Genomic DNA, 27,706 nt, shown 5'->3' with positions numbered 1-27,706 from the left:
GCTGGACTCGTTATTGATAAGATATTTCTTGAGTGTAGTAGAAGTGGTTCTCAACTTACGGTCGGCTTCTCTATATCTAACCATATACAAAGAAAGAAATAGTCAACTAAAGTCTTTTATCTTAACATTTTCTATGTAGATGTTTAGTCTTTACGCAATCCTAGATTAAAAAAAAACGAGTCGCAAACTTGAGAAAAAAGGACACTACAGACAATGTGAAGTTTATCCTCATATATTGACCTTTTCTTAGAAATAAATTGAAAGGAACAAATAATGATCAGATTTAACGACAAACGGAATGACTTTTCGATAATAAGATTCAATAATAATAATGATAGTTAGGCAGATTTCTTTTTCAATTTCGTTATCCCTGGACTATGTTCACATCCTGTGTGAGTCCACACATGTTAAATGTGTATGTGTAAAAATCATATTACAATGTACTTTTTTTGCACACAGCTTCGTTTAAGAAATTATCAGATTGAATGAAATAAAAGTATTTGTATTGATGTGTGACTCGTGTTTTACAAAATGAATTTCATTACTATAGTAGTATTTTGAAAACAATTATTTGGAAAAAGCATCTATACCTTTAATATCTGTTTATCAGAGATAAATAAACTTGATTTTTTTTTAAATTTCGTGCTGAAAAATTCAGAAATGCCTCTTTTTTATTATGTGATTTAAGAAATTGTTTTCTTTTGATATTGTTTTATTTTGCTACTTCTTAGTTGTATTTGTGTTGTATTCTTTTCCATCACCTAATTTTTCTACTGATTTTCCCGTGATCTAAGTCTAATAAAAATATGACCGCCTCATGAACTTGTCAAACCGTTTTTTGAGAGATTGCTGGGCAAAATGTATAAAGCTTTCTATGATTGAAGATGGGTAACAGAAACTGTAGAAACATGTCTGAATGTTAAGTCATGGAACACCAATTCCATGAAAGTTGGTAATAAGAACATTATTGATTGGTTTTGCTCCACTTACATATTGTTCTTGCAAAATCGATGGCCTTTCGTTTGTAAAGAAAATCAGTCAAACAATTCGAACGTCGATTACATGAGAGATAAGTTGACAAAATTTATTCAAAACTTGTACAAAAATGTCAATACTAGTACCTTCGGTCTTGTCATAAACAAAGATTTTGCCAATTCAATATAGTCTGCAAATAAAATTATAAAATTTGTAAAAAAAAAAAAAAAAAAAAAAAAATTGACTTATACAAACATCATCCATCTCCAAGTCGACGATATTGTCGTGGTTATAAAACGGAGTCAAACAACTATTTTCTGAGATATTTGTAAACTAAATGAGTTCAAATTTAGTACAAAAAAGTCATTTTAAGCACTTTCAAGTTTGCATTTTGAACAAAACGTGAAGACCGCCATTACTATCATGGACCATGTAAACACTGACGGAACTGTTAATACTGTTATGATATTGGAAACAGTAGATTTGTTTCTTTTTGTTTGTTAAAATAGTTCATCTTCTAAGACTTGGCACAGGCATTTTTTATTCCTTACTGTCTTATGGCGATTATATTCATAAGAAGAGATTAGACCTGGTAAATCTAACATTGTTTCAAGTTGCATGGTTTTAAGCCGTCTGTATATTTGAGCATCTGTATATCTCTGAAAAGTGTTAAATCTGTTGATCAGTTATGACTATGTAGTAAACAATGCAAATTTTGATCCAATGCTCTCAACTCATATAGGGTGGTATTGAAGGTAAATTATTTGCATTAAAAGTTAGCTTTCGTCAAATATTCACATTTAATATTTATTGCTATACAAAGGATTTTCTGTTTTTTACTTTATCTTTAATGAATTTAACCAAATTCTACCAGTTTTCATACTGAATCCCGTTTTTCTCATATGATTGCTCTTTCAAAAAAATATCTGAAATTCTTTGATAATTAGGACAAAAAGAAGTGCTTAGAAATGAACTAAGAAACCGGGTCTTCACTGCACGTAGACAGTGAAAAATAAATCCTTGCCTCATAGTACAAACTTGATTTGGCAGTTGTATTTAATATGAGATAAATATCATATGCACTAACTGTGCAAAACCAGTTGAACGCTTCTTTATTATTTTTAAGTCAACGGACAGTTTATATATGTAAAAACAAGTTAATTTATGGATGAAATTCATATCGAAGTTACATATTCATATCAGCAAATAAGCTTTGTCCCGGTCCAATTAAAATGCAAGTAGAAAATGTTTTGCAATAGTACTAAAAATCTAAACAGTATTTTTAGTATTTATATCCATCGCTTACACCTTTCCTTTTGAAAAGCTGAACAACACCGGTGATAAATCTTTCTATAAAATTGTATTTAGTTTGTTTTTATTTACCTTTATTGTTTCCTTTGTCAGGTGTGGATTCAAACGCTCAAAGAGCATAGCAAAATATGCCTGAAATAAAAATGAAAAATAACTCTTACAGCTTGATTGTTTAGCAAAATGTTTCAATAGTAAAACCGAATACAAGCTGTAACTGGAAGTTCAGACTCCACAATTATAAAACATCGACAACGATTAAAATGAAAAAATTGCTGTAACCTGTTTTGCAAATAAATACCACCCCACAAAGCCAAAAAACAATAACAACGAAAAAAAAAAAAAAAAAAAAAAAAAAAAAAACAAAGAGCAGAAAAAGCAATAGAAAACCTTTTCTTGAAGGAAGATGATTGGTGTTTTGATTTGTCGACTTTTATCATAATTCACGAATTGCCCCCTTGTTTTTTTTACTTTATACAGTTTGAAAGGCATAGTTCTTTTTTAGGAGCCATGTTTAAAACAAATAGGAGACAAATATGTTTTGAAACATGAAGAATATGCCTGGAATAGGTAGTATTAGAGACACCTGCCGGGATAAGACTTCTTCACGTGACAGGAAGCATTTGCCATAATTGATAATTGTTGTCTGATTACGCTATATCGGATCGTTATGTTAACGTTGTTCAAAGATGATGCCAGCGAACGCCTAACACTGATTACCCAAAGGTGATCACAGATGTTGGAGTAATAAGTTAAAATGGTGCATTTTTTATTACAAATTGTAAATAGTGAAGTGTAATAATTATTTTGTTTGTAAGTACTTGAGTGAGCTAAACATTTACCATGCATTCCGATATGTCATACCGAAAAAGTAATATCTGTTTTTGCTAAGAAAAATGATAAATTGGTGGTTATTCTTTTGTATTAAATTATACATTTGTATCAATAATAAATATAATCCATAATTTCAGATACGATACTTCACATAAATGAGAAAGTTCATTTCAATATTAAATTATAATGTAACTAGGAGAAATATTTTACATATAACAAATTCGGAGTAGTAAAATTACTTACTTCTTTCAGTCGTATAAATGTGCTTTACTTTATGAATACGTTCAAACGTGTTTAAATATTACTATAACAAAACAGTTAAAAAGAGCATCAATTTCTGTGATTATATTAAATTTCTTTTCAGTCAATTTTGTGGAAGCACATTCAAATGACAAACCGTTTTTTTTTAAATGTCAAATGGAAAGCTGATTTGTTCAACCTGTCATAGTTTTCCTTTCTTCTTTCGTCTACCCCGGACTTGACAATGTATGAGCAACTCAATGGGTGTTTCTAGAAAAGCACAGGAGGCTTACCCCACCGGTGCACCCGGTCCATGCTCCCGGTTTTTAACGGAGTCCGAGTTGCTTATTTGCTTTTGTTTCGTTGTATGTATCATTTTAGTTACTTTATGGTCTTTGTTGTCTATGTTGTGTATGTCTGTTTTCCATGTCTGGTCTTTGTCCCTGGACTACATTCCTTTGATTTCCGTTAGAACATTGGTTCCCTTGATTACTCATTGTTAAGTAATATAAACAGATTTAACAATACAAATGTATTTAATGCGATATGTACAATCGAGAGATATTAGGTGTGTTCATTAAACAGCAATCATGTGTGAAAATAAAATAACACATTAGTTCCTTGCATCGCCTTGCCTTAAATATGGCGTTGAACACCAGTCAAATATTTTAAACTATTTACTGTAGTTAAAGGATACAGTTGGTTGTATTGTTTTGGTACTAAATTCAATGATGCTTTTCGTTGTTTCAATATAATCCTTGTTGATATGCCAAATTTGTTGACGAAGGTCTCTTGTCAACTGTCAAAAAATATTTAAAAAAAAACCAGAAAGCAATGTTCATAATCAACAATAATTCTAGTGAGACGTTGGAATGCTATTGTTGCTTATTAAATCATTTTTTTTTAATATAGATTTAAAAGTAAAATAAAATGATAAAAACATTCTGGTAGACACTTATTACTAACAAGAGGCTCCCAGGAGCCTGAATCGCTCACCTGGTTCAAGTTTTGCCTTTCTAGGACAATAACTCTAAAAAGGAATAGTCAGACAATTCTGACTCAAGAAAACTTTGTTCTGACTTATCATTAGGATCATTTCATCAATAGAAAATTTCTATCTTTTTATATATTTCAATATATTGGCTGAAAACTGCTAAAAACACCATTTATCGCCCTTCAAGGGCAATAACTCGAGTCTCGAGTCGTCCATCAACTTTGATCTCCGCAGACTTTTGTAGGCCTTATCAAAAGGATCATATCGGCAATTGAAAGTTTCTTTCTACCTATTATCGTTTTCAAGATATTGGTTAAAACTGAAAAAAAAAGTCATTTTCACCTTTTAAGGGTAATAACTCTAACAAGGAGTCGTCTGACAACTTTGATCCAAAAAATAAGTAGGCCTATAATAAGGATCATTTTGGCATTTAAAACATTAAAACAAAGATTAGATCAGATACAGATCTCATTATGCAGAATGAGCACTTTTGCCCTCTGTCAGAATTTGGCTAAACTTGACGGTTTTGGAAATACATGCGAAAAACTTTTGTCTGACCCCTTTGTTCTATTTTGTTCTAAGTTTGGTTTAAATTGGTCAGGTTATGTCAGTAGAGAAGATTTTTAAAAGAAAAATAAAACAGTAAAAATAGCAAAAAACGTCCATAGGGTAGTAACTCCAATATGGCATAACATATTGAAACGAAAATTTTAACCATACTTGTTACTCCCGTAGTGGTATTAATTCAATGTGAATTCTGAAAAATTCGAAAGATCTTTTGGAGACAATCAGTTCAAGACTATTATCTGAATATAATAGCATTAAAACCTATGATTTTTCAACACTGTATACTTCTATTCCTAATACTCAGTTCCAATCCCGACTTTAAAACAGTATACAACGTTGTTTCTTCCAAAAAAAGATGGTACACCTAGATACCCCATACTTTGTAAGAAATAATTCCAAATCATCTTCCAAATATACAGAAGAAGATGTTTACAAAATGCTGGAATTTTTAATCGACAACATATTTGTCCAGTGTGGTGGAGGTGTTTTTCAACAAACGGTCAGCATTCCGATGGGAACAAATTGTGCTCCTTTACTGGCTGACCTATTCCTTCACTCTTATGAGGCTGACTTTATAGCTGATCTGATCCGAAAGAAAGAATAACAAATAGGCTTCTGGAAAAGGGATATGTTTCTACAAGAATTAAGTCATCACTACAGAAGTTTTATGGTCGTCATCAAGAACTCGTGGATCGTTATGGTGTATCCATCTGCACCATGTAAACTGATTTATTCAATGAGTCGTAGTTTTCCTTTCCTCGTTTGTCTACCCCGTTCTTGACTTTTTATGAGCAGCTCGGTGGGTATTTCTAGAAAAGTAGAGGACGCTTACCCTACCAATGCACCTGGTCCATGCTCCCAGTTTTTAGAGGAGTCCGAGTTGTTCATTTGCTTTTGTTACTTTATATGTATGATTTTTACTTTATGTTCTTTGTTGTGTATATCTGTTTTCCATGTCTGGTCTTTGTCCCTGGATTACATTCTTTTGTCTGATGATTATGTTCTAGTTTTAATAACGGCGGCCATGTTTTTCGAGGGAGGGATGACATATCTCCACAACAGTTCTATGCAGAATACCCTAAGGATTATTCTCACCAAGTAAGGTTCTGAGTGGTCTTGTAGTTTCAGAGAAGAATAATTTTGAAACATTTTTAATGACGACGTAAACGACGAACGCTAAGTAATGGCAATACCTCACATGGATGGAAATTGCTAATAATTCGTCATACAACACTGATAAAACATAATAACCCTGTGACAAATCAATAAAAATAAATTTTACAAAGGTATGTCAGGCTAAAATCACATTTATTTATGTTTTAAGGGCTTTTAAAACTATAAAAAAAAACATCAAGAAATGCTGCCAGAATTATAACACAGTCGGTATATTTCGTGAATTTTCCAAAATGCAAAAAAAAGAAGAAAAAAAAAAAGAGTCAGGCAAATTTTCAGTTGTTAAAAACACAATATTGTAACTTTATCCCGGGTCCCGATGCATTTCCGTTTACTAATTCAAATTTAGATTATACGTGAAACTAGCAAATGAGTTTTGAATAGTTGAGATTTAAGATAAATGCACAGAAATGTCAGTACGAGGAAGTATAAAGACTAATTAAATGGGTTACCTTCCTTCCTTTTTTCTGCAGGAATCTTGAAAACATGTATGCAGCTACTATAGCTAATATGAAACTTATGATAGGTCCTCCAATAAAACCCAAATCTCCTTTCGTATCTTTTGTTATAATGATTGCGATAAAATTTAACAGAAGTACCAGACATGTCGTTATCAGAAATACAACAAATAATGAATATGTATTGCGTTTTCCAAAAAAAGGCTCCATACTGTTGCATCAGCATATGACCATTTATCTTATGGATTATCTCTGTCACTTGAAGCTTACACTGTAAAAATTAAATATAAAATGACTGAGGTCTAAAATGTTTGTAAAATACACGGAAGTAGCGCATTAGTTTATGGTGTGTCAAAAGCATGCACTTCTGTTTTTTAAGAAACTTGACCTAAAAAAATTATAAATTGTAATACATTAATTGAAGTACGTTGATTATTCCAACTTAGAGTATTGTATCCCTCAATTTTAGAATAAAACTTAGGCGTTTTGTTAGATTTTATTAGATTGGCAGTCTTTATTTACCAAAGGTAAAGATGCAATTCCATCACAAAAAAAAAAAAAAAAAATGTCACGAACAAAATCCTCCCACCGTATTTCAAAGACTTAAAAGCTAAACCACCTGACTATTCTTGCACAACCTCTCCATTCATGTATTGTCTTTGTGGTTACGTCATTACGAGAGATTTAAAACATCGAAAACGAATCTCTCGGTAAGGTCCTTCTAGAGGCCCCAAGTACCGTGAACCACGCTCCATAAATTGGAATTATAACTTTAAATTTCTAATGGATGCCGTGGAGGACTACGCAAGAAAATAGATAAAACGAGAACAAAAAGACAATGATTCACTATCAGAGTGGGTAAAGGCTGTGAGGTCTATAATTGTGAAACCTATGAAAGCTTTAAGTAGGTCAATAAGTGTCCATGTTACATCGGTTTCCAAAGATACCAATGGTAGTCGTACCAGCATACAAAGCCCAAAACAGCATTGTTTTTGTCTGCAAAGCATATAACATATAATGTTTATAATCAGAGGTAGGCATAGAAAATAATAGCAGTAATACAGAAAACCGCATTCGTTTTAACATTACTCGACGTATCGCGACATAGACATAAGGGGACCGGCTGTTATTCAATCAAAATCATGATAAAACAAGCGTTTGGCAAATTGTATTTCAGGACTTTTATGCAGTACTTTATTGCTTCATTTATTTCACTTTATCTACGCTATAAACTTTCTCCAACAACACCGTTTATTGTGCAGAATGGGTTCGCTTTATCAATAAGTCGAATTACGTTCTAGCAGATAGCTATAAAGGTTACTGTTCTTATTGAAATGGCTGTATGTGTTTTCTTTAAGATTCAATGAAATTATTCGCAAAGCATATCAGAAAAGTATAAAGTAAAAGTAGTTTAAATGGAATATACTGAATGAAATAAAATACTTATTTTTGTTTTATTTGCACCAAATCACCCTACTCTAAATCTCTTCCATGTCACTTTTTCAATTTCTACATGTATTAATTTTCCGATCAACTTATTAGCAGAGAAGGCAACACCGAAGATGATTCGTTTAAAGCTAGTTTATTTAATGTAAGCACATGTAGCTCCCACCAGTGTCATATTAAATTCATTACATTTCACAAGTATCAAGTATAACTTGAACGGGATTGGTAAAAGGTTGCATTACCCGTACCAAAATCACATTTTTACAAATATTAATTAGAAAAGGACGTAACGATTTAAAAAAAGATATTACCAAGATATGGAGTAATCAGGTTTTATCCATTCCACATCGTAAAAGGTCATATATATTTCCGATACTCCTTTTTCGGTTGTTTTTTTTTTTTAATTCTGTTTTAGTTTTTGTTTGTTTTCATCTACCCGAATTTAATGTATTTTTAAGTCAATCACTGACTGTTAAAACTGAAATGAAAGGTATAACTCTATACTGAAAGATTTAAGTTTTAAATAATAAACTGTAGAGATTGGATTCTGCAGCAAACCTAACAGCTTTTCCCATACCAGCAACGGACGGATGCGATACTATATAAAAGATATAAAAGAAAGTCATCCCTATGAGTATAGTATAATAAAATGCTAACTTCAAGAGATTCGTTTGATTTGAAAAAAAACCTTGATACGTTTTTAATAGCTTTTTTATGGGTGTCAATCTTAAAACTGCGATAATGGTAACATTTCAAAAGTTTGAAGTGATTCCCTCATATGAATACTGTTCAAATGAGTGAAATGCGATAAAAATAATTGAAATTATAAAAACTGAAGGTCGATGTTGACTTAACAATGAACCTTAATATAAAAAAGATAAGAAGCAGTCCAGCTAAGAATCATACAAATGTCGATTTATGCCTTCAATATATTCTCTCAGACTGTTTACATTGTAACAAGAGGTAGACTAATATATTAACATGATAATGGCAAACAGAACAGAGCGATACAGACAAAATAAAAGTACATGTAGCATATCGTAATCTGTTCAATTTGGATTTAAAAACAAATCCTTAATTGTTAAAAACTTCAAAGCCCCCCGTTCATCGGAGATATTTTTGACTGGTTAGTTAGGGTGAATTTTGTCGGGAAGACTTTCGCGTACTTATCTCCTTTATAACCAGTCAAATTACAACTCCAACGATCGAGATCAATTGAAACTTTCATTACTGTAGGATAAGGTTTTGGACCATAATAAACATAGTAAGAAGAAAAACACATTGTTTTTCTAGATTTTGCATGATTCTTAGATAGACTTCTACTAAACTAAATCCAATAAGAAATCTGTCTAAAAAAGTTTCACAAAAGGGAACATTCATATAATTCTGATAGATACATTTCATATTCTAAAAAAATGTGTACGACTGATATACTTATGTGACAATTAATTGCGACAAAATAGCTTTTCAGTATAACAATGAAACCCTCGAAATAAGAACTCTGATAATTTATACATTTCTCTGAATATGGATGAATCTCATACATAAAAAATTAAGTTGTGTGTTTTTAAATGGCTAATCTTTGAGGTGTTCCTTATACATCACGAGCATTTTTAAGTCTCTAATGTTGCTGTACTGTTGTAATTTCAGTCCTTTGCGTTCGCATATGATTTGCATAATTATATAATACTATTCCAAATTAAGCTGCAGATCGGTGCAGTGTTCACCGTCATAGCTTCATATTTCTAGCTTCATACGAGATCAAAATGCATCTCTTAAAAATCATTCACATGTGTTCTACGTGTTTTGTTTTGCTGTATGAGAACAGGTAGTTGACATTAAAAGATGATCGGTTAGCATCAAACATTACACCTTTTCCCATTCAGACAATTGACTATTTAGGTCATATATATATATATATATATATATATATATATATATATATATATATATATATATATATATATATATATATATATATATATATATATATATATATATACTCAGATCCCCTGGTCAATATTATAAGCGACCCAAAGATCGCTAAAATAATTGAGAGAAATTTGGAGCGAAACATTACCCGCACTTCCTGGTAACCAGCTGTTATGATTGAAAAACATTCGGGTCATCACGGGACGAAAGAGTAATCATATCAAAAGATTCTAGAGGAAGTCTCCTGATTTAAGAGCGTTTCGCATTCATGCCATTTCGGATGTTGAAAGCAAGCCAGAATCAGTGGCATAGAATATTTGAAGACTTCAGTGTTGAAACGATGTGTATTCTTAACTATGATCCTCAGTCTATTCTCCATACTCAGTTAAAATCAAAACTCAAAAACATTCCAAATCATCTTCCAAATATACCGAAGACGATGTTTTCTAAATGCAGGGATTTTTGATCGATAACATATTTGTCCAGTGTGGTGGACGTGTTTGTTCACGAACGGTCGGCATTCCAACAAATTGTGCTCCTCTACATGCTGACCTTCTCCTTCACTCTTATGGGGCGGACACTGAAATGTCAGCCTCATATCTTGACCTCAAGATAAAGGAACTGTTTGACCAAACTATACGGCAAATGCGATGACTCAACTGTGGCAACACACCTTCAGTACCTGCGTATGGAGTTTTCATATCACAACTCATACGTTATGCCAGAGCCCTAACTACACAGACTTTTTGTGCCGCGCTAGACTTTTTACAATTAGGCTTCTGGAACAGGCGTATGTTTCTACAAGACTGAAGTCGTCACTACACGGAAGTCACCATGAACTCGTGGATCGTTACGGTGTATCTATCTGCACCATGAGACCTAATTTGTTCAACTTGGCATAGTTCTCATTTCCTCTTTCGTCTAACCTGGACTTGACTTTTTATGAGCAACTCGGCAGAGGACGCCTATCGGTGCAACTTGTCCATGCTCCCAGTTTTTACTGGAGTTCGAGTTGCTCATTTACTTTGTTACTTTGTATGTATTATTTTGCTTATTTTATGTTCTTTATTATGTATGTCTGTTTTTCATGCCTAGCCTTAGTCTCTGGATTTCAACTAGAATCTTAGTTCCCTAGACTACTTTTTGTAGTATTTTGTGTTTCCGCTTGCATTTGTACTGAATACGCACCTTTCTGTCCTTTTTCTCGTAAACATTGTATCAAATATATGTAATACATGTATTTACATACCATAGTGTTATTTTCCATGAAAACTGGTCGGTCTTGTTCACTCAAGTCGGGAAACCGGCATAAACCTCCATCTGACAAGAAAGGTAGCCTTGAGGCAGTCATTGACCATAACAATGCCCCATTTAATTTGCTTTTGTCAACTAGAAAAATAAATATCTGCTTGTAATCAGACATATCTGGAGACACTAACATTATGCAACTTGGTACTGTATATCAGTAAAATCCACAGCCTCCAACTACATGTACCCTTAGGATGTTTTATCAATTCCAAATAAATTTTCTTTTGAAATACTTCTGCAAAGGTGGAAGGCCACTTTTCGTTTTCACGTTATTCTACTCACTGAGTATTCTTTACAAAATGCTGGAATTTTTAATCGACAACATATTTGTCCAGTGTGGTGGAGGTGTTTTTCAACAAACGGTCAGCATTCCGATGGGAACAAATTGTGCTCCTTTACTTGCTGACCTATTCCTTCACTCTTATGAGGCTGACTTTATAGCTAATCTGATCCGAAAGAAAAAATATCGTTTGGCTAGATCTTTTAATCTCTGTTTCCGCTATATAGATGACGTATTATCTTTAAACAATCCTAATTTCGGGGATTTGATACATCTACCCAGAAGAACTTGAGATAAAGGATACTACAGACATTGTAAAGTCAGCCTAATATCTTGACCTACACTTAGAAATCGATGGTAAAGGAAAACTATTGACCAAACTTTACGACAGACGTGATGACTTTTCATTCAGAATTGTCAACTTTCCTTTCATCTGTGGCAACATTCCTTCGGTTCCTGCGTATGGAGTGTTCATATCACAACTCATACGTTATGCCAGAGCTTGCCGAAACTACGCACACTTTTGTATCGCGCTAGAACTCTAACAAATAGGCTTCTGGAACAGGGTTATGTTGCTACAAGATTGAAGTCATCACTAAAGAAGTTTTATGGTCGTCATCATGAACTCGTGGATCGTTATGGTGTATCCATCAGCACCATGAAAACTGATTTATTCAACGGGTCATGGTTTTCCTTTACTCGTTTGTCTACCCCGGACTTGACTTTTTATGAGAAACTCGGCGGGTGTTTCTAGAAAAGCAGAGGACGCTAACCCTACCGGTGCACCTGGTCCATGCTCCCATTTTTTAGTACTTTTGTTACTTTGTATGTATTATTTTAGTTACTTTATGTTCTTTGTTGTGTATGTCTGTTTTGCATGTCTGGTCTTTGTCCCTGGATTACATTCTTTTGATTACCGCTATAACCTTGGTTCCCTTGATTACTCTTTCAAAACAGCCTTTTGGCAATTTGTGTTATTTTCCAGTGGCACTCTATGAATTTATTAGCATTAGTTCGGCGAATGACTATTTGGTCAAAAAGTACGTATACAGTTGCAATATTAGTGAATACATTTAGAGATGGCTCAGTAACTGATATTGAAAGAAGTTCGATACCAATTTGTATGGAGGGCATTAGTCGCTTCCAGTGCATGGATATGCTCAAGAAATATAAACTACGTTGGAACCAGAAGTGTGTAGAATTAGGTTCTACAACTGTTTAAATTTTAACAAGGATTTGAGCTAATGGGTACTTCTTGTTGAAGAGATCCGTTCTTGAATGTTTAACCTCTGAATTGCAATTATATAGAGTTTGGGTCTGAAACAGGGAATATAGTATCGATGTTTAACAGCTTGTTTTGTTGGCAAGACAGATCAGTTAAATATACAAAAATGCGAAGACGCATTTTTTCGAAGACGCGTGTAATGTGACGAATTCTTTTATAGGGATGAGATTGATTGCGGTTTGTCTCCCCTGCAACTATTTACCTTTTTAAACGGTGTCAAGGTAGGCGTAGTTTTATGCAAAGATATATATATATATGCAGAACACCACACATTCACTTTTTAAAGGAAATTGTTTATTCAAGATTGGTTCTGGTTTGCTTACACATTGCTATGGAGATTCTAATATGTAAGGCATGCATTGATAGGATGTTAGTGCTTAACACGGAAACTAATTGAAGATAATGCAAATTGATAAGCTTTACGTTGGCATAGGAAAACAGGTTGAATGTAAAAATTTTTGGTATCGCCCAAAAATTAGATGGACACCTCCAAACTGAGTATAGATACAATTGTTACACGTTAGTAAAGTTGGAGTTGATTGAAGTCACAAAAAAGTTGATTCATGTATCATCTTAATGTAACTTGTATTTGATTAGGCATACAACGAAGTAAAAGACGCACTGTTTTTTTCTGCGTGTAAACGCACAGGCTGAATAAGGCCTGGGGATATAACCATGTATTCAAGGCGACAGATACGTACACATAATAATAATTACTTAAAGACGCATTGTAAGGGCGCTTAGCATCTAGGAGCGAATTGTAAAAGCGCACAACACCCGGAAGCGCATTGTAAGGGTGAGCTGCACCTAGAGATGCATTGTAGGGCGCATGGCGAGAGGTGCTTTAGACAGGTGCAAGGCGTTGAGATCACATTAAGGTGTGCATTTCTAATCATACCATAATTATCAAGATAGTCATACCCTACCCAGGAATTGACCTGGTACGGACCCGAGGGAACACGTTACGATGTCTCTCCCTATTCTAGTGGGATAGTAAATACATACAGGACAGCATATAAGGAATAACGATCCTACGTTTCAACGTGATTGAACAATATAGGAATAAAACGATGAGATTACAGAACTTTAATTCTCGTGAATGTCATAGATATTGGATGAAAAATGTTTTCCTTAAAAAAAATCTATATTCATCCCTTTAATCTTTATTTTCTCTTTGTTTTCAAAATTTCTTTCTTATGGTTTGTTACCAGACATGCAGGGGGTATTTGTTGCATGTACTTAAGTTAAGTGATTGTTCTAGAATACGGACACTATATCTTAATATTGACTTTTTATCATTTACTTCATGAATGTTATTAAATTACAGAATATTGCAGAATATTTTGCAAAAAATTGCATCATATCAAAGTTCTGAGAAATGGCCGACGTCTTTTTTTGTCCTATTTCATAGACACCATCCCAGTTTTATTCAAGTTTAGGTTAATTCCAAACTTTGTAAATCGTAAGTGATTGCATAAACTAAATTGACTTACGAAATAAATTCTTTTCCTTAAAAAGGCACTTGGTCCTGAAATCTACAAAAAGTATTCACAACCCATAACCAAACTAGTCGTAATAGGAAGCCTAATTCAGTATGAAAAGGTATACCTTGTGCAATACAAGGAATCCAGTCCCAGCAGTTAAGGAATATTGATAAAAAAAATAATACCTACCTGGAAATGCCTCTGGTAAGGTCAATATATCTGCAAATGAAATGAGATCATTCAGAGAAATTATAACAAAGCATCTTTATAAGTAAACGAATTAATGAAATGAATCAGAAATAATCGAATGTAATACAGTTCTTAAAGCACAAAATTCCACACAGATGTTGGACATTTTGTTTAGTTTCTAAAAGTATATTAAAAGTTCTCGTCTGACATAGTAAGTTGTGCCTATTGAAAAAAAATAGACAGTGAACTTCACACATGATTTGCTGTCGTATATTTTCTTTTTCGCGGAGGGAGATATCACGCTTTAGAAAATTAAATTTCTTTTCTCGGGTGACTTATATGTCAATTTCTGTCGTTAAACTTATTTAACAATTCCAAACTGCCGACGTTAACTCAATCTCAATTGCTAAAGTAAAAACGCGAAATTATTTTAGTCAAACAAAACATGCTTATTTAATGTAAAAAAAAACATATATCCAAATCATTGAAAAATGTCTTAATGTCCAAATAAAGATATGTTTCAGAGAACGTTGTATGTGACAAGAACTTTTTTTACTTCAAATCTTCTTTGATATTTTTCACTGAAACTATGTCGGTGAAAAGCTCAATACAGGTTATGCTTATCATTATGCATTTCATGCCGACTCTTAATAAATTTATATTTTATTTATTTTAACTTTTTGAGGTCCAAATGAATCCTTCACATTCAAATCATCTTACCTGGGTTGTAAAAAGCGGCATGGATTCGAGCTGGAATATCTTTTTCTTTCGCTCCATCAATGTACGTGTATCTTCTTATAATCGCAGGAATTTCTATCGGTTCGATTAGGACCGGTATCACACGGTTTTCCCTAGATTTATGTGCAATGTCGATCGCATGCTGGGCTTCCGTCATACACCACATACTCTCCACATAATTCTGACTTAACACCAATAAAGTTTTTTCACTTTGGTCTATACCATCTACTAAATTTCTTTCAATAGATTTGCCAGGTATAAGATCACGATCAGAATTTAAACAACGTAGTTTAAATTTCTCTTCTAATGCTTCGCAAAGTTGATTAACTTTAATTTGATCTACTGAAGAGTGTGAAATAAATAAGTCATACTTCTTGTTTACATGCAAATTCGGTTCATCTGTGGATATAATAGCTTTTGGTTCTGTATCATCAGTAGCAACATGGATTTCACTTGTGTCAACACCGCATTGATCCACAAATTCCTCAGCATGGCATTCTATATCCATGTTGTCCATAAAAATTACTATGAAAGTTTAGACTTGCTATCAATACGTTTCTGTTTATTTTATTTCAAGGCTCTGCAATATTAGGTCAAGATCAATGCCGTTACTGTTAAAAATTGAGTTATTTTTTTGTATTGTATTTAAGATTTAAATTCAATATGAGAAATTCCGTAAGCATCGTCATATCACAGGGGCTTGCCCCCACTATCAAATATGCAGTCCCACTAGTATATAACCACGAACAGGATGATCCCAGATTTAAGGTGCCTCGCTTCAACCATGGAAGTAAATCGAATATATCATTATTTACTGCTCAGCAATCACTTGACAAATGGTGAATCTAATGAATAAACACAGGTAGCACCATCAAATATACTCCACAAAAAATGTTAAGGGCCACTATAGAAAATTCAATAAATTTAATTTTATTATTATCAGCAGATATGTAAAAAATTCTATAAATTAATCACTATAACAATAAAGAAACAATCTTCATAAAAACAAATGACAGTTTAATAACGTTTAAAATCACAGTCGGAATGGTGGAAATCCAAATTTTGAATATTAGGGAAAAAACTAAGTGACCCTTAACATTTTTTGTGGAGAATACTTCTAATTAAACCAACACAATGATCTGAACATTCAAACTTCATATTTCTAAAATCGCTTGAACCGGAAGTGAAACTACTTCGATCTTGACATAACAAATTTTAAATGTATATGATGAATTTAAAGACATAAGGCACGAAGGAACAGCTTGTTCAGCATCTTTTTGGACCTACATCTCGAATTTGACAACAGTTGTCATCTTAGCACTGGTTAAGAGACGACTTCAATTTCAATATAATAAATTTTGCTTACCTGTGCAGCAATAAACATTCATTCCCTGCATATGGTGTTTATATTTCACAATTGATTCGCTACGCTAGAGCAAGTACTAACTACTCTGATTTCCTTGAACGCCTTAAATACTATGCGTAACAGAGTCCTGAATCAGAGGTATGAGGAAATGCGTCCCAAAAGGTCTCTTACCAAATTCTTTTTTATTTAAATAATAGTCCTTGGTTGTAAAATACATGTACTCAGATTCTTCTAAAATAATGAATAATGATTGTTTTTTTTTTGTTTTTGTTTTTTTTGTAAATTGTTTTCTGTGCTGGTGTGACTGCTGCTTACCGCTTATGACGCAATAGCAAGCAAATGCTATTTAATCACCAATAGTATAATATAAACTTCCCTCTTCCAGGAGGTTTAGCACGCTGTGAAACCTAGGTTAAACCCACCATATCGTTTGAAATGCCTGTAACAAGTCAGGACCATTGCAGTACCAGATGCTCCGGTGGTGTAATATCTATTTTGCCAGATTTATTTTGGATTTGACTTGATTATGGATCGGATTAGTGTTCAGTAACTTTTTTGTTACCCTTATTTATACATTAATGTATTATTTCTTTAGACATCTCATTTTCGATATCAGCTTCCGTAGACTATTGAAAAAATCATTTCTACGCAACAAACTGGGCTGCTACTTTTTGTAAAATCTAAGTCCTCTACTTGACAAATGAAATATCATATTAAGTTTGTTTTTTTTTCATGTTGAACTCTGTGTTTTGTTTGTAATCTAACTTTTCATCTACGAATGATATGCATTCTGTAAACAAAATTATAATACTTAGCTTTTATTCGACTACATGCTTACTGCTTACGTGTGTCTTTCGGTTTGACAGACGATAAGTCTTCATATAAAAGTTTTCAGTAGAATATTTGTTAAAATGTACAATCATTATAAGCTTTCAAGAACTTACCCTAAAAATTATAAACATTTTCCTTTCAGATTCCCTGAAAGTTACGATTAAGATTTGATTTACTTTCGTTTTGGATTGTTTTTTGAACTTCCAAGTCAACAGACATACAATCTCTGATATATTTAAATGTATTCAATTGATTTTTAAAGTATTCACTGTACATAATACATATGTTATATACCCTTAATATGCATCAATGATTTGAATCAATTATTATCATAAAATGGCGGATATATTTGTCATTTTCTACTTATGTTGTCTATACACGGTAAGTTATTATTTGTATTGATAAATATGAGTCACGCACTGCACACATTGTACATACAGTGTATTATATACAATTTTTGACGTCCTCATGTAAAACAATCCAATCGAAAAACTTCTTTTCTATTGTCTATTTTAAAAAAGAATTATCATATTTGCAATAAAACTTGAAACGAATTATATGATTACATGTAAATTTATAACGATTATAAGTGCTTCTTGCATTCATTGTGCTAAAATCTCTGTCTTTTTAGTTGGACAGAAGGTTTAGTTAAGTTTAAACATATTTTATTTGCGTAATTATGCAAAAGGGATTAGACACAAGTTAGACAAACTTATTAAGTCTTCTCCCATATACAGTGTGTAACAATACATATTGAAAGCATGCAAAAACAATACAATAAATATATAAACAATATTGACATGATATAACTAGCAAATATTGTGATGATGTGATGGTGTAAGTGGTTATAAATATACTTACAGTATCAGTGATACTGATTATACAATATGGAACCTCTTAGATCCTTTTATATAATTATATACATGACTAAAAATTATTGTATTTTGCTCATCGGTAAGAGCCGGGTGACCACACGTTAAGGTACTTAAATTTACACGACAATTTTCCGGTAACCAATTTAGATTAATAAGGAGTCTGTTTCTAATATCAGAATAGTGAGGACATTGAAAAGAAAAAAATGATTTGAATCTTCAATGCTAGCACCACATCGGCAGGATGGATCAGTTAAAATGTAAACTCTCGAGAGATCATAATTTAAAAAAGGAGGCCGAACATCGTATTTGTGTTAAAATAATGTTTAATTTACGATTTCCAAACTCGAAATATTTAGGAACTCTGTTTGTTGGATTTGATTTACTCCTCTTTAATTCATTTTTAAATTTACCTATAGATTCAATGTTACGAGTAGACAAATTGAGTTTATTCCATAACCGTATAGTTGATAGTAAAACGAGTCTTGTGTCAAAGACGTCTTTCTGCTAGAGTTTCCCATCCGATTTCACTATAAATGATTCGTGCACCAGTAAAGATTGGAATTCCAGTTACTATTCGAGCAGTCTCTAGCTGCAGTTGTTCAAGTTTATTGCAATAACCCACGCCAATATTATCCCAAACTTCACATGCATATTCAAATAACGGTCGAATAAAAGTAAGATATAGTGATTCAAGATTCTTTCTTCCTAAACTATACTTAAGTTTCCGTAATACATTTAAATTTTTCGATACATTTTTAATTATACATTCGACATGATTATTCCATTTTGCATCGGTACTAAATGTTACACCTAAATGTTTATGCATATCTGTAACTGGTATATTTTTATCATTAAATACAACGTTTATTTCGGGAGTTTCAATATTAGAAAACAACATAATTTCCGTTTTGTCAGTATTAAAAGACATGAGCCTTTTTTTTGGACCAATCACTTAGCTCACTGAGGTCATGACCAATCACTGTCTCTATGTGTGGTAAGTCACGATCAGAGTAGCTCAGAGACGTGTCGTCTGCAAATAGTCTACATAAGGACAAAAAATTTTCAGCAATGTCATTGATATATATTATAAATAACAGAGGATCTCAAACTGAGCCTTGAGGCACACCAGCTGTAACGTTGAAAGGTTGCGAAGACGATTGTTTGATTACTACCCTTTGTTTTCTATTATCTAAATAACTTTGAAACCAATTCAATAATTTCCAAATATACCATATGACTTCATTTTGTGTAATAACCCATAATGCCATACTTTATCAAAAATTTTGGAAAAATCGCAAAACACAAAACAACTTACCTCCTTATTTTCTAAAGAATTTAAAATACAATTATAAATTTCTATTAGTTGACGAACTGTTGAACATTGTGGAAGAAAACCAGACTGATATTCATAAATGAGCTTATTTCTTTGTAAATGGTTAAACACATGTTTATAAACAATGCGTTCCATCACTTTTCCAACACAACTTTTCAGGGATATTGGCCTATAATTAGATGGAAGAAAATTGTCACCTTTTTTAAAGATCGCAATTACATTTGCAATTTTCCAGCTGGTGGGAAACTTACATTGTTCTAGGGATTTCTTAAATGTAATTCTTAAAAGAAATGCTACTTTTTCGGTTCATATTTTCAACATTCTATGACTTATCATGTCAGGACCAGATGCTTTATGGGGATCTAATGTTTTTATTATGTCTACGATTTCAGATTCATTTATTTCAAGTTCTGTTAAGAAAATATTTGTCTTTTCTTCAAAATCAGGAAGAGGAACATTCTCGTCCTCCAGATAGGAAATTAGACTGAAGTATTTATTAAGCAAATTACATTTATCGTCGTCTCCGTATGCGGTAACACCAATATTTTCGTCATTGATAATATTTTTAAGTGGGGGTATTTCACCAGAGCCCTTATGAGATTTTATAAGCATGTTCATTATTTTCCAATAAGTTTTTGAGTTAGCAACATTATTGAGTATAATATTATCCAAACTTTTTTCGAATTTTTCTTGGACAGAAGGTCCGACAATCATCTAATGTCTGGTCAACCACACGTGGAAATGAATTGTAAAAAAGAAACTTTCATTCGATAAACTGGTTCAAATGAGAAAAAAACTTCAAAAGTCTTTGATAAGTCACTTTTTGGAGTCATTGTTTTTAGCTTATATCATGTAAAGTAATACAAATTTTCGGAGGGAGTTTTTATGATGAGCTAACAAAAGTGTTATTGGTCAAAGTTGTACAAAAAAACCTTGAATACAGAAATACTACTCGCATTAAAGCGATTTGACCCTAACTTCCGACCTTGTTGAGCTGGAATAGCCCAATTTTAATATTATTCTAGGTGAATTGGTAACAATGAAGTTCGGTCAATATGGTCATTTAGAAAGAGACATTCACTCATACAGTTAAACAGCTGAAGGCACGCGATATTTTCCCTTCAAATGGAATAATTTAACCTTTAGGAGCTTCAGTAAGTGACCACTGGAGTGTGCTGAAATAAAAAAGAAATATTTTCTGGTGAAATCAGTGAAATGCTTTTTTTTTCATTTGTGATAAGTTCTCCTTTAATTTCATGTTACGTGTGATCATAATATCATAGAAGAAAATAAACATAAGACACTCTGAATAACGTGACCATCCTGTTGTAAGTGTTTTACAATTGACTTTGTCATAAAATGTGTTGCAGATGTCAAATGAATAAAGCAAATTGTTGGTTGTTTCCTACGCGAGATACGAATTCGAACCACCGTGATAAATTATATGGCAACAACGCCTGCACTACGTCAAGCGCCCTAGACCACTCGGCTAGTTAGGCTATTTTTTCCAAGTATTCATTAGATGTGACATGTATCGTTAATTTGATTCTCTTAGTTACGTCTTTACTGACGTGTTTCGTGTACTGAGTAACAACCCTAGTTTAAATCTATGAAGAGGAATCACTCAGCCACCGAAAGTTATATTTTATATAGCCCAACTGGCCGAGTGTTCTATTTAATTAATCATGCAATTGGTTTAATTTGTGAATTTATTTATACCTTTATGAAACTGAAACTATTGAGATAAATAAATCGGCCTCTTTTGAGCCTGTAGTGATTTATACTGGTTAAGACGTAACTTTTATGAAATATAAAAAAAGTGTTCACTCTTTTCGGTACTGGGTTTCATATTTAATTTCTTCACGAATTTTTCAAATTATATTTTATGTTTGTTATCTAATCTTTTATCTTATAATTCAATCAAATATGCTTTTGTTAAGATAAGAATGTACATGTCGGAATTATAGTTAAAATCAAATAGTTGATACTTCTATATTTCCAGGTCTCAAGTTATATATGTAAACCCTCAGAAGTTTATGATTCTGACAAAGCACATGCCAGACATCATGCGATAAAGGCAAGATCATTTTTAAAGAAAACTGCATTACAACATGTCCACTCAACACAAGAATTTTGTATACTGGGTTTGCTTCGTTTTGTTTTTTTGAAAATGAATTCTTGTGTCATGCTCCACTGTGTAATGACAATTTCCCGTTTTGTTATAAAGCTAATTGTTTGAAACAATGCTCGGAATACACTGTAGAATACAATAGTTCCTGCTTAATGCAGTGTCCAGATGATTCGCCGTTTATAGTAACTGTTGAATGTAATGAGACATGTACAACCAAACGACACATGTGCGTAGAGTTTTGTCCAGGTTCACACCAATATAAATTAGAATCTTCGTACATGACTCAGTGTTTAGAAGAATGTCCGGAATTTACAGTAAAATCATTTCTAAATAAAACCTGTAGTACTGAATGTCCTGTTGGGAAACCATTCATGTTTAACAAAACTTGTTTCGACATTTGCCCAAAAACGTCTCCTTTCATCATCGTACGAACTACCAATTATAATGAAATATACACATGTGTCGCTTTCTGTCCCACAGATTTTATTCACGATGGCAACAGATGTGTAACGTCGTGCCCGACAGGAAAGCATCTTTTTAACGACACTTGCGTAATAGAGTGTTCCATTTCATATAATTATCTTTACCCTAAAGCGCATATAAAAAGAACAGATATTAGTCATTTTGGTCGTGCTGACGTCATGTGTGTTGATGACTGCAACGCTTCTTTGCTAAGTGGTAGGGTCATGTACTTCATTCACGACAAAAAGTGCGTAACAGCATGTCCATCGAACTCACAATATGAATTCGATGGGAAATGTGTAAATAAATGTCCAGACAAATTTTCTTTTGAGAAAGTCGAACAGCATGGAATTAAATGTTTAAATATATGCAAAACTCTGACATCAAATAAAACATGTGTTGATAAATGTCCTAAAAGAAACCCATATGAATATAACAATGCTTGTTTGGAAAGATGTCCGGAAGAAGCATCTTTTATGAATGAAATATTAGATAGAACTGTATGTACCAATAATTGCCCAGTAATGCATGACGTGAACAGTAGTTCGTGTGTTTCATATTGTGGTTCACCAAAAGTCGTTTTTAATAACTCTTGTTTAGATACATGCCCAAAGGATTATCCATTGGAGCAAAGTATTTCTTCGCGAACAAAAAACAGAGAATGTGTGAGTGAATGTAAATCATCGACTTTTCAGTACAACCAGACATGTGTCTTTGAATGTCCGGCAGATTCTAAATACATTTCGGGTATGTCATGTGTTCATCAATGTACCGATGAACTTCCATACAAATTTGACAAACGTTACAAAATGTATTGGTGGCAAAGTCATTACAATTATGAATACTTTTGTGTAAATTCGTGCCCTGGAGATACATATGTGCATAGTAACACGTGTGTTTACGAATGCCCAGTTGGATTTCGTTATTTGCATAATACAACATGTCATTCCAGTTGTCCCCATGACTATCCGTACTTTCAAAATCTCGGAAATTATCTACATTGTTTATCTCAATGTCCATCACTATCTTTAAAAATGAGCAAAAAATGTGTAGATACCTGTTCAGAAGAGGAGAAATTCAAATATAACGGTACTTGTTCAAATGAGTGTAGTTCAGAAAATCTATACGAGCTACTTAGCGAAAATCCTCGTTGTGTCCAGTCATGTCCATCTAATACATATATATATAACAACAAAACTTGTGTTACGAAGTGTCCTCTAGATAAAAAATTTCATTATAATAATACATGTTTACATGAATGTTCATATGACAGTATATATGTGTACAAAAATATTTCACTTAATACATTTTATTGTGTAGAGACTTGTCCAATAGGTACGTTATACTCAAACATGTCTTGTGTGGTGGCATGCGCAGAAGGAAGTTTCATTTTGAATAATTCATGTGTGGAAGGATGTCCGCACACTCATTCATTTATTCACACAACTAAAATCTTACACGTTGGTACATTCGAATGTGTAAAAGAATGTCCAAAAGGAACATTTGTGCACAATAAAACTTGTTTCGATAAATGCCCAGATCATTTAAGTGCATACAATATGACATGTCTTGACGAATGTCCTGACGCTTTACCTTATAGAGACAGTAGGACAGGAAATTGCGTTAACAAGTGTAAAGATGATCTTGTATTGTATCATGGTCGGTTTTGTGAAACAAAATGTAAAAATGATACCCCCTATTTAGAAAGTAAACTGTGTGTACAACATTGCAGTTATCTGCCTGCTGTTCATGAAAACTCAAGTCGAGGAATAATCTGCCACACATCGTGTCCTCATGAAATGATATTGGATTTCGACTCCAACTTCTGCATTGACAAATGTTGGGGTGATGCATTGATAATAGATAATATATGTACAACAGCGTTGAAATGCCCTCCTGATAAATACATTACGCAAACAAAAAGAGGAAGAGAATGCAAGACCTGTCCATCTGACTTTTACATAGACGGCCAAAGATGTGTTAAATATTGTTCTGCCGCTCAAGCTATGATTGGGAGAGTTTGTACGTCTTTTGATTGTCCGTCCACGCACCCTTTAAGACTGTTTGAAACAGAAGATGACCTAAGAGCACTTTTTCACAAATTAAATCAATCATCTGATAAATTAAACGAAAGTTTATTGACCGCTTTTCGCAAGACATGCTATAAGGAATGTCCAGAGAATTATGTTGCAAACGACAGCCATTGTATTCTCGAACTCATTTGCTACAGTTGGGATTTCGTGACATACAACAAGCGTTGTTTTCAGAGTTGCCCAGAAGAGTCTATAAAGTATTACTTGAAATGTCATCCAATTAAAGCTTACTACATTATTACAGGGTTATGCGGAATTACTTTGTTAACTGCCATGATGTTTTTATACTGTCTTGTGTGGTTTAAGGGTTATTCTAGAATGGCATTTTCATACTGCCGAGCATGTTCAAAAAACAGAATGAGGAATAGACATACAGAATCAAATGGGGTAAGTTCAACTAATTGTATGCTTCTTTTTAAATTCAAGTTACGCATTGGTAGGGATGTGGACTACACAAAGATGATTTCAATCATCACTGAAAATATATCAAAGTTTGGAGGTATCGGCACATGTATAAGAATTCAATATTTTTTAAAATTCTTTAATAAATGAATTGTAAGTAAAGTTTTGTGGTAGATAACCCGACTTACTTTTTTGCAGTTTCTGCCTCATGATTTTTTGTTTAATTTCAAATAATTTCGAATGCCTTATTCAATGAATTTTAATGGTTTAATCGATTCAGAAAAATACATTATTTCATATGGGATTTTTTTAAAGTTCAAATCTATTATTAGTTGAATTGACAACAGTAAGTCTTGTACTGGAACAAAAGAGGATTGACATGAAATTCAAACATGTGGCGCATTTATTAGACATACTGCTCTTATTTATTTCTACTGGAAGCAATTATCGACGTGGCGTGCAAACAAATATCTAAATATTTATATTGACAGTTAAGTTTTGTAACTTCAGCTGAACATGATGTACATTTATTGTTACACTGTATTCCCATGCTTAGGTTATCAATTTTTGTTAAGCACTCTGAGTAAATCTTAGAATAAAAATTATAATGCGCGATATGAATATTGTATGATAATTATAATAATAATGTTATATTTTTTTTACAGTATGAGTTTTTCTCGAATGATCTATGTAGTATAGAAAAATCAAATGAGGAAACTACAGTTTAGAAACGGTAGACATTAACATTGAAAATAAACAATTTAATCAACGTTATAGTGTGATGTTGTAAGGGTGTCTTCTGTCTATTCCGACATTTTAAAATTTCATATTCTGGCTATTCCAACATAGAAAGAACAATTGATGCTTTACAATATAATGTGTTGTTATAATAATTAACCCCCACTTCCCCCTTTGATACATTGTAACATGCACCTTTCAATGTTGATTTAGAAGGAGGGGTACAAAAGGAACATGCAATAAAGATTATGTGATTGTTGAATCCAATCCCATCCCCATATAGGAGGAGTAATAGAAACCAGATAGGTCTCCCATGTCCACATATTCACAAATGACAAAATCCATGTTTTGCTTCATGAAATCCTCAAATTGATTCGGATCAAAATCTAAAATTAGAGGTGTACAATTGGAACATGTAATGAAGATTCTGCGAAAGTTCCATTCAATTACATTCTGTAATGTAGGAGGGGTAAGGGATAACAGATTGTACCCCCTGTTTAGGAATTAGAATATTAGAATGACTACCATCAACAGAAAGAACCAAAAGATCAGAGTAGTAGAGTATGCAGATGCAGTTTCACACCCAAAACATATTGACTTGCAACTTTGATATAATGATGATATTGTACCTTTTTGCTTTTCATTGTATTACTTTTTTCAGTGAAGTGCATTCTGTGATACAAGTTTGTTGGAGTTCAATTTACAGACATGCATGTATAAAAAATTATTTATTTAAAACGATTGTAATTTTTTTTCATTGACCCTACTACTAGTAAAATAAAATAAAATAAAATAAAATAAAATACACAACTGAATCTCGTTTATCTGTCTTATAATATGTGAAGGGAGAGATTTCAATGGAGATGTCGTGAACATATCAACTGGATAAACAAAACTTGTATATTTTTGACACTGAAAGGTTTAAGGAAAATATTTTAAATGTCAGGTAGGTCATCGAAATAAAGGAGAATCAGGACTGAAGCGATAACCAAAACTCACAAATTACGGATCAAAGATCAAAGACGAAATAGAAAAAGGAATGGTACAACTAAATGCACACGGAGTTCGAACAAAACACACAGGTCTCTGGAAGTAAAATTGTGACCGGGAAAATCAGACGAAAAAAAACTTTAAATACTACTTGGTTTATTCTAAAGCACGACTTTATGAACTGCAATATATTATCAAAATGTAAAATTGTTGTTCATGTGTTCGTCCGTAACTGGGTATAAATATTTTCTATTATATCTACCCTTAAGTTGAAAATCAAGTTTATTACAGACACACTGTAGTTTGCCTCTTATCTTGATCGTCATCTCAAGTATACTACATTTAGTGACAAACGCGATGAATGGTAAAATCCAAAATAGGTTATTTTGACTACCCTTTAGTAGAAAAAAAAATTAAAAATGTGCCAGTCTCCATCATTCTTGCCCTTCATTAAGTAAAAATGAAAAATATTCGTTAAATGTTTAAATTGACTCATTAAAAATTGTATCATTTGATAGGTAAACAAATACTTGAAAATGTGCATTAAACTGCAAACCACAGAGTAATCAAGGGAACCAAGGTTATAGCGGTAATCAAAAGAATGTAATCCAGGGATAAAGACCAGACATGGAAAAGACATACACAACCAAGAACATAAAGTAACTAAAATCATACATACAAAGTAACAAAAGCAAATGAGCAACTCGGACTCCACTAAAAACTGGGAGCATGGACCAGGTGCACCAGTAGGGTAAGCGTCTTCTGCTTTTCTAGAAACACCCGCCAAGTCTGGGGTAGACGAAAGAGGAAAGGAAAACTATGACATAGTTTTCATGGCGCAGATGGATACACCATAACGATCCACAAGTTCATGATGACGACCATAAAACTTCTGTAGTGATAACTTCAATCTTGTAGCAACATAACCCTGTTCCAGAAGCCTATTTGTTAGAATTCTAGCGCGATACAAAAAGTCTGCGTAGTTTCGGCAAGCTCTGGCATAACATATGAGTTGTGATATGAACACTCCATAGGCAGGTGCGGAAGGGATGTTGCCACCGATGAAAGAATAGTTGACAATTCTGAATAAAAATAAAACATTCAGGTTGATAATCACATCCCCTAAAGTGTTGTTTACAATATGTGTCTAAAAATGTGAATAGATTTTTACAAATTTTCTAAAACTGAAACAGGTTAATAAACATAAATTGTTACTAACTATACTCAAGAATTTTATCTCATTCAATATATATGATTTAAACTTCAAATAATTG

General features: G+C 32.9%; 2 protein-coding genes across 7 annotated transcripts; one reads left to right on the top strand and one right to left on the bottom strand.

The window, feature by feature from the left end:
- Window positions 1-1,063: 1,063 nt before the first annotated feature.
- LOC148629605 (uncharacterized) lies at window positions 1,064-17,657 on the bottom strand. Of its 4 annotated transcripts, none has more exons than XM_088554154.1 (9): window positions 17,522-17,657; window positions 15,194-16,056; window positions 14,474-14,503; window positions 11,177-11,316; window positions 6,544-6,820; window positions 4,039-4,156; window positions 3,126-3,170; window positions 2,359-2,418; window positions 1,064-1,634 (listed from the first exon to the last, which is right to left on the bottom strand). In XM_088554154.1, exons 2-6 carry the CDS (start codon window positions 15,726-15,728, stop codon window positions 4,104-4,106), a joined length of 1,035 nt encoding a protein of 344 aa, XP_088410280.1. In that variant the 5' UTR covers window positions 15,729-16,056; window positions 17,522-17,657; the 3' UTR covers window positions 1,064-1,634; window positions 2,359-2,418; window positions 3,126-3,170; window positions 4,039-4,103. The 4 variants fall into 4 exon arrangements, with proteins under 4 accessions (XP_088410280.1, XP_088410267.1, XP_088410272.1 ...); XM_088554141.1 differs by having other exon boundaries at window positions 3,126-3,161; window positions 4,055-4,156; XM_088554146.1 differs by having other exon boundaries at window positions 3,126-3,161; window positions 4,055-4,156; window positions 15,194-15,791; window positions 17,522-17,646.
- Window positions 17,658-17,688: 31 nt separating this feature from the next.
- LOC148629604 (uncharacterized) lies at window positions 17,689-26,785 on the top strand. Of its 3 annotated transcripts, none has more exons than XM_088554140.1 (3): window positions 17,690-17,789; window positions 21,619-24,689; window positions 25,370-26,785. In XM_088554140.1, the coding sequence occupies exons 2-3, from the start codon at window positions 21,900-21,902 to the stop codon at window positions 25,430-25,432; spliced, it is 2,853 nt and encodes a 950-aa protein (XP_088410266.1). In that variant the 5' UTR covers window positions 17,690-17,789; window positions 21,619-21,899; the 3' UTR covers window positions 25,433-26,785. The 3 variants fall into 3 exon arrangements, with proteins under 3 accessions (XP_088410264.1, XP_088410266.1, XP_088410265.1); XM_088554139.1 differs by lacking the exon at window positions 25,370-26,785 and adding an exon at window positions 20,642-20,770 and having other exon boundaries at window positions 17,715-17,789; window positions 21,619-25,358; XM_088554138.1 differs by lacking the exon at window positions 25,370-26,785 and having other exon boundaries at window positions 17,689-17,789; window positions 21,619-25,358.
- The last annotated feature ends 921 nt before the right edge of the window (window positions 26,786-27,706 follow it).

The sequence above is a fragment of the Perna viridis genome, chromosome 1, assembly GCF_037379345.1.
Source record: "Perna viridis isolate PV_CMFRI_1.1 ecotype Kerala chromosome 1, ASM3737934v1, whole genome shotgun sequence".
In the NCBI taxonomy this organism is placed as follows: Eukaryota; Metazoa; Mollusca; class Bivalvia; order Mytilida; family Mytilidae; genus Perna; species Perna viridis.
Note: the sequence above shows the minus strand (reverse complement) of the source record. Positions and strands in the feature narration are given on the sequence as shown.